At 43.6% G+C, this 19,795-nt stretch overlaps 1 protein-coding gene across 1 annotated transcript in view; it reads left to right on the top strand.

The window, feature by feature from the left end:
• nnt (nicotinamide nucleotide transhydrogenase) overlaps positions 1-17,981 on the top strand; it is a 32,113-nt gene extending 14,132 nt beyond the window's left edge. Inside the window, exons 12-22 of the mRNA XM_047569398.1 lie at positions 610-720; positions 2,619-2,764; positions 3,035-3,230; positions 3,814-4,047; positions 5,211-5,371; positions 7,020-7,199; positions 8,398-8,557; positions 11,591-11,672; positions 13,399-13,517; positions 14,969-15,084; positions 15,616-17,981. Of these exons, the coding sequence (XP_047425354.1) occupies positions 610-720; positions 2,619-2,764; positions 3,035-3,230; positions 3,814-4,047; positions 5,211-5,371; positions 7,020-7,199; positions 8,398-8,557; positions 11,591-11,672; positions 13,399-13,517; positions 14,969-15,084; positions 15,616-15,765 (1,655 nt within the window). The 3' untranslated portion in view covers positions 15,766-17,981. The remainder of the gene's footprint in view (positions 1-609; positions 721-2,618; positions 2,765-3,034; positions 3,231-3,813; positions 4,048-5,210; positions 5,372-7,019; positions 7,200-8,397; positions 8,558-11,590; positions 11,673-13,398; positions 13,518-14,968; positions 15,085-15,615) is intronic.
• The last annotated feature ends 1,814 nt before the right edge of the window (positions 17,982-19,795 follow it).

Raw genomic sequence — 19,795 nt, 5'->3', positions numbered from 1 at the left:
GGTTTTTCCTAATACAGTAACACTGCATGTTTCCTGCTGTAGTGGTCTCTTTTGTAACAGTGCACATGGTAAATTAGCTTGCATTTACTTAATCGAAGTTGGGAAACGATGTTTGGCAGCATTTGAAGCTTTGTATAGAGCTCACGTTACTGACTTATGTTAAAGAAGGTCGAATTTCCTAACTTTTTCAAATTTTTAAGTGCGGGCGTGCACACGCGCTCCCTACCTGTTAGTCAACCTAAATTGCACACAGTCACAAGCCTGTGTGACTGCAGGCTCCCACGGTGCCGTGTATTGCATCCTACTGCCTGTAAATCATTACAGAACTGATGTTATCAAGGTTTCCTGAGCCTCTTTTGGTCAAAACACACACTCGGCCTCTTTTTCCTTCTCCTTTCCTTCTCTTTTTATCACTGCATCTTAGAATGACTTTTTCCAAACGGGGAAACAAATTCTATTCTGAGCAAAATGTCTGTGGATTGATGAGGAAGTTAACATTGATATCCTGTATTTGCAACACGAAATATAATATGTCATGTATTAAGAAAATAAAAAAAAAAAAAAATAAAAAAGTCACCTAACGAATGCTGAATTGTCTGTGTCGTGCAGGTCTGACAGCTGTGGGTGGTCTGTCCCTGATGGGAGGTGGCTACATGCCAACTTCCACTGCTGAGACACTGGCTGTGCTCGCCGCCTTCATCTCCTCGGTCAACATTGCCGGTGAGTCACGCGAACGTAGACACCACAAGGTGATCCCTGCCAGTTACAGCAACCTCGAGCCAGAGAAATATCAACTTAGGCTGAGGATTGTGTTTTATATCGATTGTACAATAACATCGTCTCGAACCAAGTTTTGCAGCTGCCCTCCCTACACACCTGCTCCCACCAGAGTCGGTGGCTCTCGCTGGGACCACACACATCCATTCCTGCTATTACCCTTAATAATTTCCATTATAATGACAAAGTGTTCCCGGAGTCATTATAATACTCATCACTCTCTAATAGTCCTGGGAAACACAGTGTTCCTCCAGGGCTGAGCCATGAATTGGTTTTAATTTGTCTTATTAGCTCACAGCTAGACGTGAGGAGAGACTTTGATGGAGGAAATGATTCGTAGACTGGCATAATGTTCAGCCTTATTTTTTTTTTTTAATTTTTTTTTTTAAATGCAAAAAAGTCTCTGAGTGTTGTGTGTGCGCGAGGGATGAAGGGCATCGCAGGGTTTGAAGTTGAAGTCGAGGCTGCCACGAATCACGAGCCCTTCAGGCTTTGTGGCGTTTCTGGTCAGAGCGCTTTTTTCCGGCTTGACTCTCCCATTGACAAAAGCATGCTCCGATCCCACAGCCTGCAGAGATGTACCTACCCGTTGTTTCATTTCATTTTTTTGATGTCTTCTTTGGGTTCAGCTCCACACGCACATTGCTAAGCAGTTTACCACATCACCCATAAACCCGTGGGAACAGGACACAAAAAAAAAAAAAATATGCCACAGAAAGGGACGAAACAATAAAAAAAAAAAAAAATGTCTGCAATTAAACAGAGCCTGTTTTTTTTTTCATTTTTTATCTTCAGTTTGGGCATTCATAGGAAATAACTCTGAATACTGTGATCTAAATATGATGAGTTTCTCATGGTCAGAATGCAAGCGTTTGCTCTTTTCCTCAGTGAATCCATGATTTTCTTGTTATTGCTCCGAGCAAATGGTTTTGACTGGATGAAATGTCGTCGATTGCCATCTACCACAAGCCTTCAAAGAGCAGCGAAGGGGGAATCTTCAGCACACTAGCAGTCTGGGGAGCTCATACACAAGCACATAGATTGAAGCCTGGCGAGATGAATTGTTGCATGATCTCATGAGATCTGTTTAGCACTTTAGATTAATGTGTACCCGCTATACCTACAACAGTGTGTTAATATTAATGGTGAGATCACGTAAGCACGCTATCGTGGCTGTAAACGTTCTTGTTTTAAACATTTTACACTTCATAGTTTGGACTGGTTTGCTTTTTTTATTTTTTTATTTTTTTGCAAGTTTTAGCGTCTTGCCTTTTTTTTAAATTCGCGAACCCTCCTCCATATTAATAAATTGACTCGACTGGTCTGCAATAATAGCAGCCAGATTATTATTATTACGCGTTTTAAATAGGTCGTTCTACGACTAAAGTTACACGCACTGGAACGAGCAGCGGCTCACCTCTGGTTCACCCTCGTATGTATCGGTGCATGTGTGTGCACGTGGCCGCCATCAGGCCGGGGGGAAAAAGGGAGACATGCACACAGTAATACGATCTTCTCTTGTAAAGCAGTGAGACACTGTCTGTTCCCGGTTTGACACTTCTGAGGTTTTCTACTTGAAATATTTACACTGACATAAAGTACACTCATTAAATTCCTGACATTGGTTATTGGCCTTGGCTACGTTTTTTTTAGCTATTAGCTTTAAAACACCTGTTGTCTAAAAATACATATTTCAGGGACTCCCTCTATCTGCACTTCTTATTTTTTTTGTGCGTTTTGCCGTCTTGCACTTTGTGTAATCAAGGTTTTTTTTTTATGTGTATTGCTGTACCGTGATTCTTTAAGTACAGGTGTATTCTTTTTCTTTGCGTCTCACCAAGGTGGTTTCCTGGTCACCCAGAAGATGTTGGACATGTTCAAACGTCCCACCGACCCTCCGGAGTACAACTACCTCTATCTGCTCCCCGGTGGCGTCTTTGTCGGAGGCTACGCCGCCGCCATGCAATCTGGATACAACATTGAACAGGTGTGAGAGGATGTTTACGCCATGTGTTTGGTGCGAGAGCACATTTGTGGTTTCCTACTGAAGCTGGTCCTCAAAACTGGTCCAGAACAGCTCACGACTATATATAAAAGTCCTCCAGTCCTCCAAATGTATTCTTTGTTTGGCCAGATGGTGCGCAGGACCTTCCAAGTAAAATCATTTTGCCTTTTTTCCTCATCCTGTGATCCCTCAATCCTTGTCCGCAACCAATTTTTTTTTTTTTTTCCATTCTCTGCCTTTTTCTCTCACCAGATGATGTACTTGGGCTCAGGTCTGTGCTGCGTTGGTGCCCTGGCTGGCCTTTCCAACCAGAGCACAGCTCGCCTTGGTAATGCTCTGGGCATGATGGGAGTCACGGGGGGGATCGTTGCCACTCTGGGCGCCCTCAAACCGGACCCGGAGCTCCTGACGCAGATGAGCGCAGCAATGGCTGTAGGTGGCAGTGTTGGTGAGTGTGTTCACATCCACGGAGGAGGATTGTGTTGCAGTAGAGGGAAAGCCTCTTCACCGTGTAAAGTGATGGATATGGATTTGCGTTGTTTGTGCGCGTACGCGTTGAACAGCAGGAATCTGTGCCCGTACATCAAACGCGACATGACTAACTCACCGCCAGACGCTGGAGGTCCGTCAGAACCGCCGATGTCACGTATTACTCATGCTCTTTCGGGGCAGTTGGATCATTTAAATGCTAATTGTTCCAGTAACAAAACTGAAACCCTGACTAAATCATCCGCGCAGACAGTAACGCTCTTTTCCAGATTCCGAAACGTTGAAAGGCTTCCTTTAGCACACGTGCGCGCACGGTGTGGACCAGCTCACAAACATGGAATTTCCCTGAGCAGGCCTCATCAGCAACACCTGGCTCCTCACATGGGCCCATTTCCCAGCAATCCTCTGAGTGTGTGTGTGTGTGTGTGTGCAAGTGCTTGTGATTTGCATGTTATTAGTGTCTGGGTCTTTCAGGGCCACTACGCTTTATTTATTTGTTATCTCCTTCTTTTCTCTCTCTCTCTCTCTCTCTCTCTCTTTAGGTCTGGGCATTGCCAAGAGGATCCAAATCACAGACTTGCCCCAGCTGGTAGCCGCCTTCCACAGCTTGGTCGGCTTGGCTGCTGTGCTCACCTGCGTGGCCGAATATATGATCGAGTACCCCCACTTCGCCACGGACCCCGCGGCCAACCTCACCAAGATCGTCGCTTACCTCGGCACCTACATCGGCGGAATCACGTTCAGTGGCTCTTTAGTGGCGTACGGCAAACTGCAGGGTAAGAAACGGTGGCGTGTACTTAATATGTCCCGAGAAGCTCACACTCAGTCTTCCACTTAAGGCAGGGGTCTTCAACTTTTTTCATGCCGGCGGCCCCCAAACTGATGGAGAGATTAAGTAGGGATCTAGTGCTATATATAAAAATACATTATTATTAACATTTAATCACTTAAAATCATGAAACGGTGCCTTGTTGAGACAGCTCCTCTATCACAGAACGTCTTCTGCCTCCATTTATCCCTTTAGTAAAATATTTTGGATTTGTATATGTATTTAAATAAATTTAAATTTGCAGGCGAAACTTAAAAAATATACAAAAAAATGTCTAATCAACCAAAGATTTCACGACCCCTCCCTGCAGTACCTCCGTGGACCCCCTAGGGGTCGTGGAGCCCCTGTTGAAGACCTATGAGGCTTGGACAATGTTGGTGTTGAGTAGAACCGTATTGTTCTATTCAAGAAGAATATATCTCCCTCTTTGAAGTGGAGACATTTGCAGTGAAAGTATTACAGCAAACAAGTTTAATTTTAAAATTTAAAATTTATTTACTGTATCAATCAGGGAAATTCTATCTTCTAAATACATTTATATTGTATTTTCAACATCTTTATAAACTACTATTTTTTTGAGAGAAGACTTTTCGCCACTCATCCGAGTAGCTTCTTCACTTCTAAGGGACTGGTGGGAAGTTTGAGGTTTAAATAGGAAACTCTGTGGGTGTAACCCATCTTCCCACCTCAAACCTCAAACTTCCCACCCGACCCTTAGAACTCAGAACTCAAAGTATCGATGTGAGCGGACCTCCCTCTTCATGGGTTTCATTCCCAACATCTGATCATCTTACTCATACCGTATTTATCGGATAAAGAAGGCCCGAGGCCTCGTGTCACTGCTGCCTTCTGCGAGGGGGGGGAAGAAAAATAACGGTTCATCAGGTTCATGTGTTGGCACCGATTCTGGCAGCCGCACTGTAATTTCCATGTTGACTGCGAGTGTTTCACGGGGACAAATTATGCATGAACACGACATTCGGCTAATGACAAGCGGTGGCTGCTGAGGGACGAAATGAAAACAATAAACGCCTCATGCAAGCTCTCGTTTTTAATGGCTCCCTCGCAGATGAACATTTTCACTTATCTCCCCTCCCTCCCCTCACGCAGGTATTTTGAACAGCTCCCCCCTGATGCTCCCCGGCCGTCATGCTCTGAATGCCAGCCTTATGGCAGCCAGCGTCCTCGGAATGGTTCCCTACATGCTGGATCCAAGTTACACCACGGGCATCACCTGCCTCGGATCAGTGTCTGCTCTCTCCGCTGTCATGGTATGCCCGCGCGTGTTTCTGTTACTGCGCTCGCGATGCTCTTAAAGAGAAAAATCTGCACTTGGATGCTCCGGTTTGAAATGTCCTGACGTGCTGACAGACCGAACATGTAAGAATGCTGTTAAAAACGCCAATAAACTCTAGGAAGGATGGAAAAGGGCATAAAGGAGTCAGAAAATATAATGCCAGAGACAGAGTAGGAAATAATAAGAGAGAAAACAGAAAGGGTTTACTAATAAATGTCAGGGAAGCTGAAGCTGCCCAAAAATTCAGAGTGGAGCGGAGAGCTGGCAGTCCTCATGGCAAACAGGCCTGACTAAAATAGCCAGGCTCCTGCTTGTGTTAAGCTTATTATATGGTCTCCACCATTGTTAAGTCGGGTTTACCTTTTGGAAATCAAAGTGTTTTCACACAAATACACCATATCTGTGCCATCAAAGGCCATCATTATGTCACACACTGAGGAAACAGATTTACACTGTTTACAGTGATGCTAAATAAAATATACCTGTAAGTGCAGGCCGTGGAGCACTGCATCTGCTGGAAATAGGACAACAGAAAACTAGATTTTTTTTTCTTAACTTTATTGACAAGGCTGAATTTGGAAAAGATGTCTGAGACGGACTGACCTTTGTTTCCGACGGGGCTGCTTTCATCGATTCCAGATCTTTTTTCTTCACACTTCAGCACTTCACTACCTTCATTTTTGTGTCATCACATCACATACACAGAAATGCTTTATCCAGTCGTCTCTGGTTGGAATAAATACTTTATTTAAATGATTATTATTTGTTAATATTTTCCTGTCCACACCAACCGTTTTAATCTGATTATTAGTAGAATACTAGCGTCCATGTTAATGCGGCTACTAATTAGTCTGTCCTGTGTGCTCAGGAGGAAAAACAAGCAAAGTGATATTTTCTGTGTTTTAATTCAGTCCCATTTTAGCGATACAGAAGCCTTAACAGGTTTCCTGCTTTCAGCTTTCACCCGAGCAGAGCGGACACACTTATACGCGGTGACGCGTTGCAATTTCAGCACTTTCGCTCGCCTCAAGTATTTTCACGTCTCGTTGAAAAAATCAGCGACTGGACCGAGGTCAGGAAGGAAAATATCAGCGCTTCCCCGGAGACGACAGATAGATAGATGGATGGATGGATACCATTTCAGCCTTTCTTTCATATCTCCGAGCTCTAATCAGCGTAATGCATTATCTACTGTACATGCATGCGCTCCTCCACTTGCGCAACTTCCTGAAAGCAAACCTACAGCGGGTCAGCGAGAGCGATCTCCGCGGTGCGGGGGAAATTTAAGCACACACTTCTGGATCTTACCGCTGCTTTGGTAACTACAGTTGGAACCGAAAACTGCCCAGACAGAGCAGAGGTGCATTTGATTGTGAAAAATGCACCTTTAAATAAAAAAAATCTGTTTCCACTCCCTTGGAGGAGAATTTATTTGAGACGTCCAAGTGAGATTGAAACAGTCCTTCACCGCGCTGGCTGGTTTCAGCTGCTATCAAAAGAATATTTGAAATGCCTCGCGGTGATTTCTTTTCATTTCTCCTTTCTGATTGGCTCTTCTGTGTAGCTAATGTGATCACACCAGTGGATGTGCGGTCACGTTTTCTCCCCCTTTTTTCTTGCAGGGCGTAACCTTAACGGCAGCCATCGGCGGCGCTGACATGCCGGTGGTCATCACCGTGCTCAACAGCTACTCCGGCTGGGCGCTGTGCGCAGAGGGCTTCCTGCTCAACAACAACCTGCTGACCATCGTCGGGGCTCTCATCGGCTCGTCCGGAGCCATTCTGTCCTACATTATGTGTGTGGTGAGTGGAGCGCGGTCGCACGTCGCCGATTTAAGCCTCAAATGCACAGTGAAGTGATGCATTCGATGTGTGCTGTAGATGAAGCATTTGTTCCGCTCCTGTCCACCAGGAGGGACTCTAACTTTACCATTATAGCAGCAGTATGGTGTCCCAGTTCTGGATGTAATTTCAAATGTGTGTCATGGATGACATTTGTGTTTATGATTTTGCACTACATGCATCTTTGACAATCTGAAGTCTTTAACACTGTCACCGGTACCCATTCTAGTAAATATAAGGCTCATTCTGTATATATGGTGATAATAATGTGCCTGTACAGCCTGTACAGTTCTATCTTCCAGTAACAGTATTCATTCATTCATTCATTCATTCATTCATTATACAGCTTTTAGGGCTCGTTGTGACCCAAAATGTTTTTCAGGGTATATTTTTTCATGTATAATCACAAGTTCACAACATATTCTACTGGTTGAGAGGAATTAATGCAGTAGATTGACTAAGGATGGACTATTTTACTGTGATGATGGGTAAATATTGTAGAATAATCCCACACTAGTAGTAAAACCGGTTTACATGGCCCCGTGTTAGCACTGCCTGCTAATGTGGGACATTTACACCTCGGAGATTTAAAAAAAAAAAAAGAAGAATTAAATGTTATCAGGATGAAATAAAGAAACAGGGATAATTACGGTTTCATTAATGTCAATAGCTGTGCAACCAGCTACCGTGATAAATGTAGTCTGTGCGCAACATTTTTTTTTTTTTTCTGGCACCATGCGTGCTTAGAAGCTTAGAAGCGCAATATTGAAAATGGTCCGGTGTGAACGCTGTGTAATCAAATACGCCGGTATTCTGGGATATTAAAAATTCATATCATAACCAAAAAATAAATAAATACTGGTATTCGGTATGAAGCAGTATACCGCCTAGCCCCTGGTAGCTTTACAACTTAGTTTTCCTGTGTAGTTGTAAATGTAAACAGTGTACAGTTCCACTTCTGTATATCTTCTTTCTAGACAATCTTTGTATTCTGTGTCATATTATGTTGTAGTGTAGACAGAGTTGTGCAGCAGTAGTTGCAGTTATGGTATTTATTGATTGTGTCGGCATGTATGACATGTGCACTAGGAGAAACAGTGTATGTTTCTGTTAACGTATTGTGCAAGTGACAGTCAACTTGAATGTTGAATCTTCCCAGGCCATGAACCGCTCGCTGGCTAACGTGATCCTGGGAGGCTACGGCACGTCTTCCACCGGTACAGGGAAGCCCATGGAGATCACAGGGACGCACACAGAGGTCAACGTGGAGCAGACCGTCGACATGATTAAAGAGGCCCAGAACATAATCATCACTCCAGGTACAACGCACACTAAAAACAAGCACACACACACACACACACACACACAGAGGTCTTGTACCTTGTATGTGAGTGGAAAAACATGGTACTTTGACTTTGCCAGGCTTCTTTTTTTTTTTTTAAGCATTAGCAAAGTGTGTGTTCTGTTTATTTAACCTTTTCTTGACCCATGTTACATCACCATTTTTCTAGGCTAATTGACAAGTCATGGCGGAGCGTGACACACAACCACACTCTAGGGTTTCTGTGTGGTCGTCAGTGCCTCGTAAATAGACATTCTACAGTGCAGCGCGTACGTACGCAAGGTCAAGGGGAAATTAGATGGAATGAGGGTACGCTGGGTTGTTTTTGTCGACGACTCCAAAGCTTCACTCCGAACTGACGTATAGATACTCCTTCAGGGTTAAAGCGCGGGGTCCAACCTTTGTTCCGGCTACATGCTTTTTCTTTGTTTCACATGTTTTCAATATTTGACTAGATACGTGTGTGAACCTCCCACTTGGACTGTTATGTTTGCCCTTGGAGCTGCTGTTCTGAATCCATCACTGTGTGGCCCAGTGACATCTCGCTCCTCTCGTCAGGCTGTGAACCAGCCACGGTCCCAAAGATTTGTTTTACTCACGTGGGTACATGTAAACACAGACTAAAGGCATCCAGCCCTGCAAATTGGTAATTCCAGTCACTGCTCTGAGTGCCTATATACAAAAACTAAATCTTCAGAGGAAACCGCTGCAATTTACAAGAACGGCAAAATTGAAGTGGTCATGTGAAATGCAGCGATCCATGGAGCGGCTTCCAGCGTAGGTTAGGCCGTCTTTTTGTTCTTCCCTTTCGGAGAATAATGTGAGACACGGAGGAAGCTGTGTGACGGCTAAAACTGAAAACAGCCCCATAAAAATCGAACTGGAAGGAGTGAGAACGGAAATGAAAAATTAGGGTTTTTTTTTTTTTTATGCCTTTTCTCCGACATGGCCCACGGGCAAACCCGGGACAAGACCAATGAAAAAATACCAGACATTTCTTTGAAAGATTTCACCACAAATCAGCGCAAATATGACGACTGGAACGAGTGGAAACGAATTATTACAGAATCTGTGGAGGTCGTTTCATGTGCCACTGAGGCCAAAATCATGCTTTCCCTCTGAGGTACGCTTTCTTTTTGAAGACGTGTTCACATTGACAAACAACTGCGCCGTGGCTGGTCAAACGAAATTCAAAACTGTGACAATACAATGTTCTCCTGGGAAACTTTTGGACATTCTGTGCATTTATACGCACACCTTAATCGAAATGTACGAAATTGTATGTTCGAAATTCGACTTTATGAATGCGTTACTTGTCCCAGTTTACATGCAACAACTGATGGGACCGTGTCCTCCTCCTCCTCCCCACTAGGTGGCGACATGCGTCTTATCAGCGGATTAATACGGCTCCCTTTCCGGTATTACGTCACACAATAAACAACTGTCTGACATTTCAAACGACAACCAGATGGATAATAGTCCAGCTTTTTTTAATCTCGTATGTAATGCGAGCGCTACTTATGGTGCAGATAAGATTCACGCGACCCCTCAGGTGGTTCCTCCACCGGCTCTGAGTCACAAAGACACAACATTAGAAAGGTGGTCATAATGTTATGCCTGACGTGCAAAGCATAATATAGAATTTCCCACTAAAACATCACAGCGGCTGGAATAATATTTTGCTGCTGACACCAGTTACGTAACACACACCAGTCCAAAGCTCGGTCCTTTCCTCTGCTCTGATAGAACACCAGATGACTTCAAGTCGGTCGCCTTGTTTCCATTTTGACCATTCTTCCTAATTGCGGCCGTCACAGTCACTTTGCCTGATTGGCATCTGTGGAAACGGTTTAGACCCGGCCTGATAAATAGAAGTGTTTCCCCGGCTTCATCTGGCCCATCTCCTCCCGCTCTGGGTCCACTTGTTTCTTCTTCTGCGAGAACCCCCCACGGAGAGCATTGGAAGCACAATAAATACAAGAAGTGTGTCGGAGTGATAATCAAGTGGGAGCCATTAAATCGTCGAGCGGGACAGCGGGCAGTCGGCCGTGTTGGCTCGCGGTTTTTATTTCTCCCCTTTTTTCTCGAGTTGCCATTTTGATTGGTGCGCTGCAAGCAGACGCTTTCTGACTGGTTGTTGTGACAAGGCTCGTAAACACCACTGGACCGTTTGACATGTGTTTGTGTGTGAGAGAGATGGTGTGATAAAAATCAAATACCGTGCCCCGGCATTATTAAACATGAACGCGAGCCATGGAAACGCACGCTGTATGTAGAGACCCGTGGCACACTCGCACTAAAACATGATTCTAGGTATATTATCAATCTAAAAAAAGATTTTATACATTGTTTTTGATAATCTGGCATTTTGTATTTGTCCATGAATCCTTTAAAATCTGTTTATAGACTGGATTAGATTATGTCTGACCTTGCGCTGTAAAGGTGTTGAGTCCAGTGTAGTGGTAGCAGTGTAGTATTCATTTACTGGCTTGTGTATTTTCATATTGTGTGGTGAGTGACGCAAAAGAGCCTTCAGAGTCCAGACAGAGACCCCTCTGCCGAAATCCGATTGGAGGAACATTTCAGATCACGTCCAAACGTGCTTCGAAGATGTTTTTTTTTTTTTTTGTTGTTGTCGTGTGTTAAACATATTTCCTGCGATTTTGTTTTCCTTCAGATTTCGCGTGTTTTGTTGTTTGTTTGCTTGTTATCATACCGCATGTGGTTTTTCGTCATTGCTGTTTCTCTGATTATTTTTCTGGACAGCCAAACTAACATTCAATCTGGATATGCCGCAATAAATAAATAAATAATGGGCCCAGATGTCAGAATAATGTTTGCGTTTGCCGTCATTCTCCACTCGGTTCCTTTCGCAGGATGCAACGTGCATACGATAATTCTAAAAGCTTGGTAACCCCCGTGCGGCAAAACAGTATATTCTGCATTATACCTTTAATAAGTGTCAACTCATTTTTTTTTTAATCTGTTCTTCATTTTTAATCCATTCCAGGTTATGGACTCTGCGCTGCAAAGGCCCAGTATCCCATCGCTGAGCTGGTGAAGATGCTTAAAGAAGCAGGAAAGAATGTCAGGTAAATATGGTTAATGTCAGGTTAATGTGAAAAATAAGTAGCTTTTAACATGAACAGGTCTAAATAAACTGGGACTAGTTTAAAGACTAGACTAAAGACAAGTGGATAGATGTAGATGCATATACACCAATCAGCCACAACATTATGACCACCGGAGAAGCCGTGTGTGAATTGTGACAATTCAGTGACAATTCATTGTTCTCCTGGGAAACGTTTGGACCTGCCATCCATTCATGTTGGTGTTACTTAGACATTTATCAACCACCTAGACCAGACCAGACACCCCCACCCCATAGCAGTGACACTCCCTGATGGTAGTAGTAGCTATACAGCAGGATACAGTCACACACACACACAAAAAAAACAGTTTAGGAACAACTCAGAAAACATTAAGAACAGCACAAGGTGTCGACCTGGCCTCCGAATTCACTAGATCCCAAACTGATCAAGTATCTGTGGGATAATCCCCCCCTCCCCTCAACCCATAGGACCCAAAGGCCGGACACGACAGGACAAACACCGGAAGGCCCGTGTTCATTTTCTGATGAGTCACAACTGTTTTGGAGGCACAAGGGAGATGCCATAATAGGAACGTGGTCATAATGTTATGCTTGGTGTATGCAGATGTAGTTTTTAGACGGCATAATTCATTTATACAATACACAATCCTAACTGCACCACGAAGAGTAGAAAAAAAAAAAAGAACTTGATGTTTTGACCTGGATGACAAGAAGATCGATGCCAAAAGCCAGACTGGAACAGACCTGTGTGTTTGTGTGTGAAGAATGAGTAAAAGGAGGGAAATGCAAAAGAGAGGAGGGGAAGAACAAGGTACAGCGGAAGCTTGTGTAATTGTCCTGCCTCTGTCGTTTGATCCTGGCTGTTGCAGCTGCTGCTGCTTAGAGCATTTGTACTTGATTAGAGGAAAGTGGGTGGTCAGAGAAAAAGGGAAAAAACCTCCTCCGTCCTGATTCCTTGCTCTTTCTCTCTTGTTTTCTCCTTTCCTCCGCTCTGTATTCTCACTCGGTCTCTCGGTTCGTCATCCCGCTTGTCATACCTGTCCGCGTACTCCTCTGTCACCCCTTCCTCTCGTCTCAGTGAACCAGCGCTTTTATTTATTCCTCTCCCGTGGACTCTACCGTACGAAGCCTCGAAACGCGAAACACTTTCGCTTCGCTTCTGCGTCTTCTCTGCCACGGTCCTAAAATGCATGTGGACTGAACGGAATTACTCACAAAGCACGGACTGACTTTTTCAATCAAACGCTGGAATCGCTAATACGTCCCAGAAGCGAGGGGACATCTGCACTGTGTATCCGCACAAACCTACCGAACAAATAAAAAATAAATCTCCGAGCGGTGGCCGATCCCAGCCAGTCACCAGAATCCAGTGGCTGATGTTAATTTCCTACACTGATTACATGACATGGCTAATTGAGTTTAAGAGCTATGCGTGCTCCGTCACACACGTGTGTGCACGCTCAACAAATAATACGCGCCGGAGAGTGTGTGTGTAACCGGACTACAATCACAAACGTCTCTCAACTCCATTTAGCCAGAAAGCCCCTTTTAATCCACCTGACTTGGTTTAATTCGAATCCCGATTTATCTTCCTCTGACATCTCCTCGCTTCCTCACGTCTGTCTGCCTGATTTAAGGGAGGTTAGAAGTTAATTGGCAGCACCGTGTGCGAGTATACGTTAAAAACCAGCCTTTTGTCCCCACAGGTTTGGTATTCACCCAGTAGCCGGACGTATGCCTGGTCAGCTCAACGTGCTGCTGGCTGAAGCCGGTGTCCCGTATGATATTGTCCTGGAGATGGAAGAGATTAACGAGGACTTCCCTGGTAAGAGCCGGTCCTTTCACCAGTAAAGATGTCTCTCTACCTCCCGTTAATCCATCCAGAGTCATTGTAATCCATTCATATTGGATTTGAACGTCAAAATAACTAAGGGAATTTGTCGATAAAATCTCATATTCAGTTTAGCTTTGACCAGGCGAGCATTTTTTCCCCATGCTTTCAGTCTGTAATCTAGCTGTCTACTTTAATGTTACTTTAATATTTTCTTCTGACTTAATTTTGATCATATAGACCAGGGGTCTTCAATGTTTTTCAGTCCAAGAACCCCCAAACTGATGGAGAGGTTAAGCAGAGACCCCCTACCTACTAAAAGTGTTCTATATGTAACTGCTGATAATATACATTATTATCATTTTGCATTCAATATTAAGATATTCAGATAATACGCAGGTGCAACTGCCATAAACATAAACATATCTACATATATATATCATACACTGTTAGCTTATCTACTGCTAATATTGCAGTGTGTGTCTGGGTTTTCACCTGGGGACTGAATAGGCTCTCAGCCATCAAATTACGGGGAACCTGACAGAGTCGGTGTGTAATATGCCACCCGTGATTGGCTCAGCTGCTATAGGGGCGGGGCCTACTGTGTGCAGGATTCTTTGATTGACAGGTCTAGTGTGCCGCTCTGTGTGAAACGGTGCTCTGTTGAGACACCTCCTGTATCGCTGAACGAGTGAAGTGCTGGCTGACAGATAACATCTTCCATTTACATTCAATTTTGTGGGGGAAATAAATAAAAAAAAAAAAGAAATGCAGAAAAATGTCTAATCAATCAAAGATTTTGTGACCCCTCCTCCAGTACCTCCACGGACCTCCTAGGGGTTGCGGACCCCCTGTTGAAGCCCTATGGTATATACCATAAATGCAAAAAACAGGAGTCACATAAGTCGTAATCCTCAAAAACGGGACACACCTGATCAGATGGATAAGAATGTGGTATATGGAAGATGGACTGTGCAATAATACTAATAATAATAATACTATTGTATGCGAAATGGGGGAAGGATAGCAAGAAAACGATACAAAAATAAATACATTGACTAAGACAAACAACTAAAAGTTGAGTAATTAATCAATCGAGTAGATAATGAAATGAGGGAATTAATAACCATTTGGTAAATAAATACAAAAGACCTGTCCCATAAATTAATTCATTCCTTAATTTATATTGATATTATTTTTGCTGCGTTTTGTGCCATAAATATATGTATTGAATTGCTGTGTTGTGTCGTTCTTCAAAAAAAAAATCTTGATGTATTTAGGTTTGAATTAAACTCCCAAGTGTCATCCCCCACTTTTTTTTTTTTATATATCTTGGTTGAATATTGAAAGACCAAAAATACAAAATAAGTCCAGAAAATGAAGATATGTACAAGCGTTGATATGAAATGACGCATGTTTTAAATTTGAATTGTGTGTCTGATCAGAAACTGACCTGGTCCTGGTGATCGGTGCCAACGATACGGTGAACTCGGCCTCCCAAGAAGACCCCAACTCCATCATCGCTGGTATGCCCGTGCTGGAGGTCTGGAAGGCTAAGCAGGTGAGACATCTGGTGCATGCATGTGTGATAATAAGATCTGTCCTGGAGCCCAAAAAGATGAAGAGGAATGGAAGATTTTTTTTTTGCAACAGCTGGCCTCTCAACACATAGATACACACAGACCTAATGAAACGCCGACCCACATTCGCTCAGGCACGCACGTACATAACGCTCGGACTCACACAGACACAAGACTGTTACGGTTCCAGGTGCGCTCCCATCCTGATCCCATTAGTGGTGACTGTGTCGGTGTGGAATGACAACATTCAGAGCATCCCACTGGCACCGCTCACAGGTCTGGGGTTTGTACTGTGCTCCCGCGAGTTTCCACACACACTTTCCCCAGGGGAAATCAAAGCGGACATTCTACCTAACCGCACACGCTCAGGCGCGGTCGTTTCTAAGTGCCCATCGGTTGCTGAAACTCAAGAAAAGTTCCCCCAAACTCGAAACGAAAGTCTCTGGTGTTGTCATCTTTAAATTGTCCAATTTCGAAGCTAATCAGCGTCCGTCTGCCTCCCTCCCGTCTAGGTGGTTGTGATGAAACGCTCCCTGGGTGTGGGCTACGCAGCTGTAGACAACCCCATCTTCTACAAACCCAACACCGCCATGTTGCTGGGTGACGCCAAGAAGACCTGCGACGCCCTGCAAGCCAAGGTCCGCGAGACCCAGAGCCAGTAACGCGGCGCTGCCTCGGACGGGCACCCTCCGCCTCCAAGAGCACAGGCGGAGGCTGGAAGGAGGTAGACAGTGAGGCAAAGGTTTCCCCCCAAAAGGTTCACGTCGTCTTTGTCCAATAATTACCGCTCTCGGCAAAAATGATTGATGCGATAAAAATATTTTGTTTGGCGGACCCGTTCATTATTGATGTGTAGATAAAAGAAGGTTAATGTAGATACAGATTTGTTTCTGTTTGACGCTTCTTTTATTTCTAGGTCAATGATCTGATCACATCTGCTTGTAAATCTGTAATCTGGGAAGCTGCAGACTGAGTGTTCGTTTTATATTAATGTACAACAATCAGAGGTGTAGATGCATTCAAGTGTTAGATATGTTAAATTTTACTGTTTTAGGAAATAGTCGATAAGAAAATCTTAGATAAAAAGTTGTAACAGTGAACCACCAGAGAAAGTGATATAAGAGACCTGGGCACTAATGTTTTTTCCCCCACTCTGTAAAGTTTCCTCCCTTTTTTCTCTATAGTTTGGCTTTTCGTTGATTGGTGTTCCCTCTGATAGGTCTACTTCCTCACGTTTTCTTCTGTAGAAAGTAAAAAGACAAAAAAAGTCAGACCGGCAAATTTTTGTAGAGTTTTCTCAGTTCCTGTTTTTTACAGAGAGAGTTTTGTACCCGGTGTTATAATTGTGCTCCGTGTGTGACCTCCATTAAGTAGGAATCACACTTGGATCCAAAAAAAAAAAAAAAAAAAAATCCATTCAAGCATCTTCTATTGAGCACGTAATGCAATAATCCAAAAGGAATTCTGGTTGCGAGACCACAGCTGTCCTAAAATGCTGGTGAAGTCCGCCCTGCTCCTGCAAACAAACAAACACTCTTGTAGCTCCAGTGGCTGAATGGATTTTTTTTTTTTTTTTTTTTTCTTGAGGTTTTTGAACCCGACGTGTTCCTTTGTCCTGTGTGGTTCAGATATTAGTTCAGTACGTGCGATGCGAGTGTTTGGCCTTAAAGGTAAAGAAGGAGTTTTCCTCTTATCCACTCCTTTTCATCCACTCCTATGTGTGTCCTCCTCATTGCTCCGCAGGGAAATGAAGGATCACCGTCTGTAAAGAGTCTAAACAACAATGCAGTTATTTCACTCAAAGTGTTGCCACTTTTCAGAATATATGAATTGTTAGTTAAATGAGCACTTATTATTTTTTCTTTCTTTTTTTTTGATGAAGCCCAACTTTTGCCACTAACAAACCCTGTGCCAAACCTTCGCCTTTTTAAACTGACAGATTCTACACCATGAGTATAGATGGTTTGGCTGCTGTTTAATCCCTTGATTAGATCAAGAAAGATTATTTAAGGACCATTCCACTCCACACCTGGCCTTACACGGCTCAGAAGACAGCCAAACTAAAAGTACATGAAATGGGTCCATAGACTTTCGATGTTTTCTTAGGTTGACCTGCTGCCATTTATTTATCACTTTGAGCTTTTGCAGTTATGATACAGTAGATGAAGAATATATATATGAGTCTGAGGAACAATAGTTCATGAGGTGACAAGTCAGCAGTCTTTACTTTGTAATCTATAAAAGTACTGTAAGAGAGAGATGTAAGAGTTATTATAGTTTCATTCTGGGACCTGATACGTTGACCATGACAACTATCCTACCTCTCCGTAAAACGACCAATACCTTTCCAATAGGAACTTCCGATTCCACCGCAGGATCTGCCTGTTTCCGGCCACACAACTCGATTACAACCGCTCGGCTCTTTGTATATCCAAAAACCAGGACCAACCGCCTTCTGTTTTGTGTTGCATTTTTTAACCACCAGACCTCAGTTTGCCAAGTTTACTCTTGTGTTGTTTTTTTTTTTTTTTCCTGCAGATGTCATTAGTGCTCATGAGCTTCAATCTACACAACTCAGTCTTTAGGGGCTATAACATTGAGATGCCTGCTTGCTATTTGTTGTCATTTGTTTGAGGTATGGCTCAAATTTAAAGGAGATGGAGAATCTAAACAATTTAAACGTGCCCCCTTGTGCCCTTTTTTTTCTTCTTAAGGAAAGTATTTTTGTAAAGAGGCGTCGTTATGTGAGCGGAGCAACAATAGGGTTTTGAAGTTTTGATGTTCTGGACATGAAATGTACTGTGAATTTGGTTTCCCTTCCCCTCTTCTGTTTATCATGGAACATTTTCATCCCTAATAAACCTGTATTTACACTAGATGTTGCCTGAACGTGTCATTCCTTCCCCCGACGCGCTCCTAAAGGTGAAAGGTGCGATTGAACTCCGTGAACGGTAAACACCGCCGATGTGCACGCTTTTCCTTGAGGTCTACCGCAGTTTTGAGGTTAGTGTTACCGGCCCCAATTTCGTACGGCGGGGTCGAAAACGCAAATATTTGCGGCAATTAGCTGGATGAGTGGAAGGAGTTTTTAACCAACACTTCTCTTCAGTGCCGCTTTATGGAGGCTGGGCGAAATAAAGTACACACTTAGCGCGAAATAATTTATACCCCAAAGGGTTCAGGGTAACATACGCAAATAATCAGTTGCTTAAACACTTTTCGGGAGGGGATTTAATTCCTGTAAGTGGTGTCATACGACGAGCGTTTCTTCTATTCGCGTGAAAGACGAGCACAACAACTAGCGGGGATAGCGGGGAGAGGACGCCACCTCCATAACCCCAAAGTGTCCCTCTCTCCCAGAATGGGATCGCATGAGTACGAGATGAGGGCTGCGACAATGGCCGAAATGTAAATATCGGTTTGTGTGATATTTTCACCTACAAGCGCCACTTGATTGCTATTCACCGGCGTACGGTGCGCTGGAGGTACTTAGGAGGGGAGTGGTGTCTGCAGAGATAGAGTAGATTGCACGCGCGGGGATTGCATGTGTGCGCGATGAGGGTGGCTTCATCCCGCAACAAGTAGCACTCAGACGGGCCGTTATCTGCTCTCAGGCTTGAGGAGATCTGAGGAGAACTGTCACTCCCCACATCAGAGGCGAGATCTTGCGATAGTGATCAAAAAAAAAAAAGAACAGGTTGAGGAATTACTGTCGGGGAGTTGCGTCTACCGCGCCGGTGTGGTCACTTGTTTTTGCGTGCATCTTCTCTCCGGCTTCCTGGAGCTATTTATTCATCGGCCTTCATTCAGTCGACTTGTCCCAGTCGTTTCTCTTCTCTTCTCTCTGAAATCTGTAATCAGGGGTCTTCAGATCGAGACAAAGGTCATGTGTGCATTTGTTAATGTGTGCGCGAGAGAGAGCATGAAGATGCGTGAGCTGATACGTTCCGAGGTGACGGCCTCCTCAGCTCGAGTCGGCCCGTTGTCAAACCGCCAGTATTTACTGGGAGCGCTGAAGGACAGCCAGCATGCTCCAGACACAATAAGCCTCCATCTTTCCTCTCAGCAGGTATAGTCTGTCCTCCCTGAAGGAAAAAAATAAATAAAACACAACACGGTTTGTTTTTCCTTGGACTTGCATGCGATTTAAAGTGGAGGGCATTTAATTATTTGTGACAGGAGTGTGTTTTCATGAGGGAATCCTTTTTGGTTCATTTCAGTGATTAGAAAAGCAGATTCCACGTCCGATAAGGTTGCTGAGCTCGCACGTGTGAAGAAAGATGGAGCATTGAAAAGCAAGATTACAAGTGTGATCATATCGAAATGACACAAGTTGTAGATGAGAAGATGTTCAACCGTCAGGGCCCGTGTCATGGCACCAGACCAACGTTACTATATTTATAAAGTCTAGGTACATTCTGAGAAGAGGCTGCTTAATGATTTTGTTGTTTGCATCAAATGTTGTAGACATGCTTTATTTATTTATTTATTTATTTTAAATTTTATAAGACTAAATGTACATTTTGCCAAAAACAAATCAATGCAGTAACTCAAAAGTTGTTAGAAATACGCTTCTGAAACAGAGCTAAGCAACAGTAATTGCTAGCTAACAAACAAACGAACAAAAACGCTAGCCATTGGCTCCGCCCAAATTGCGCGTTACGTTAGCTAGCTAATTAAACACGTTGGTTA

Source organism: Mugil cephalus, chromosome 19 (genome assembly GCF_022458985.1).
Source record: "Mugil cephalus isolate CIBA_MC_2020 chromosome 19, CIBA_Mcephalus_1.1, whole genome shotgun sequence".
NCBI classification, from domain to species: domain Eukaryota; kingdom Metazoa; phylum Chordata; class Actinopteri; order Mugiliformes; family Mugilidae; genus Mugil; species Mugil cephalus.
Note: the sequence above shows the minus strand (reverse complement) of the source record. Positions and strands in the feature narration are given on the sequence as shown.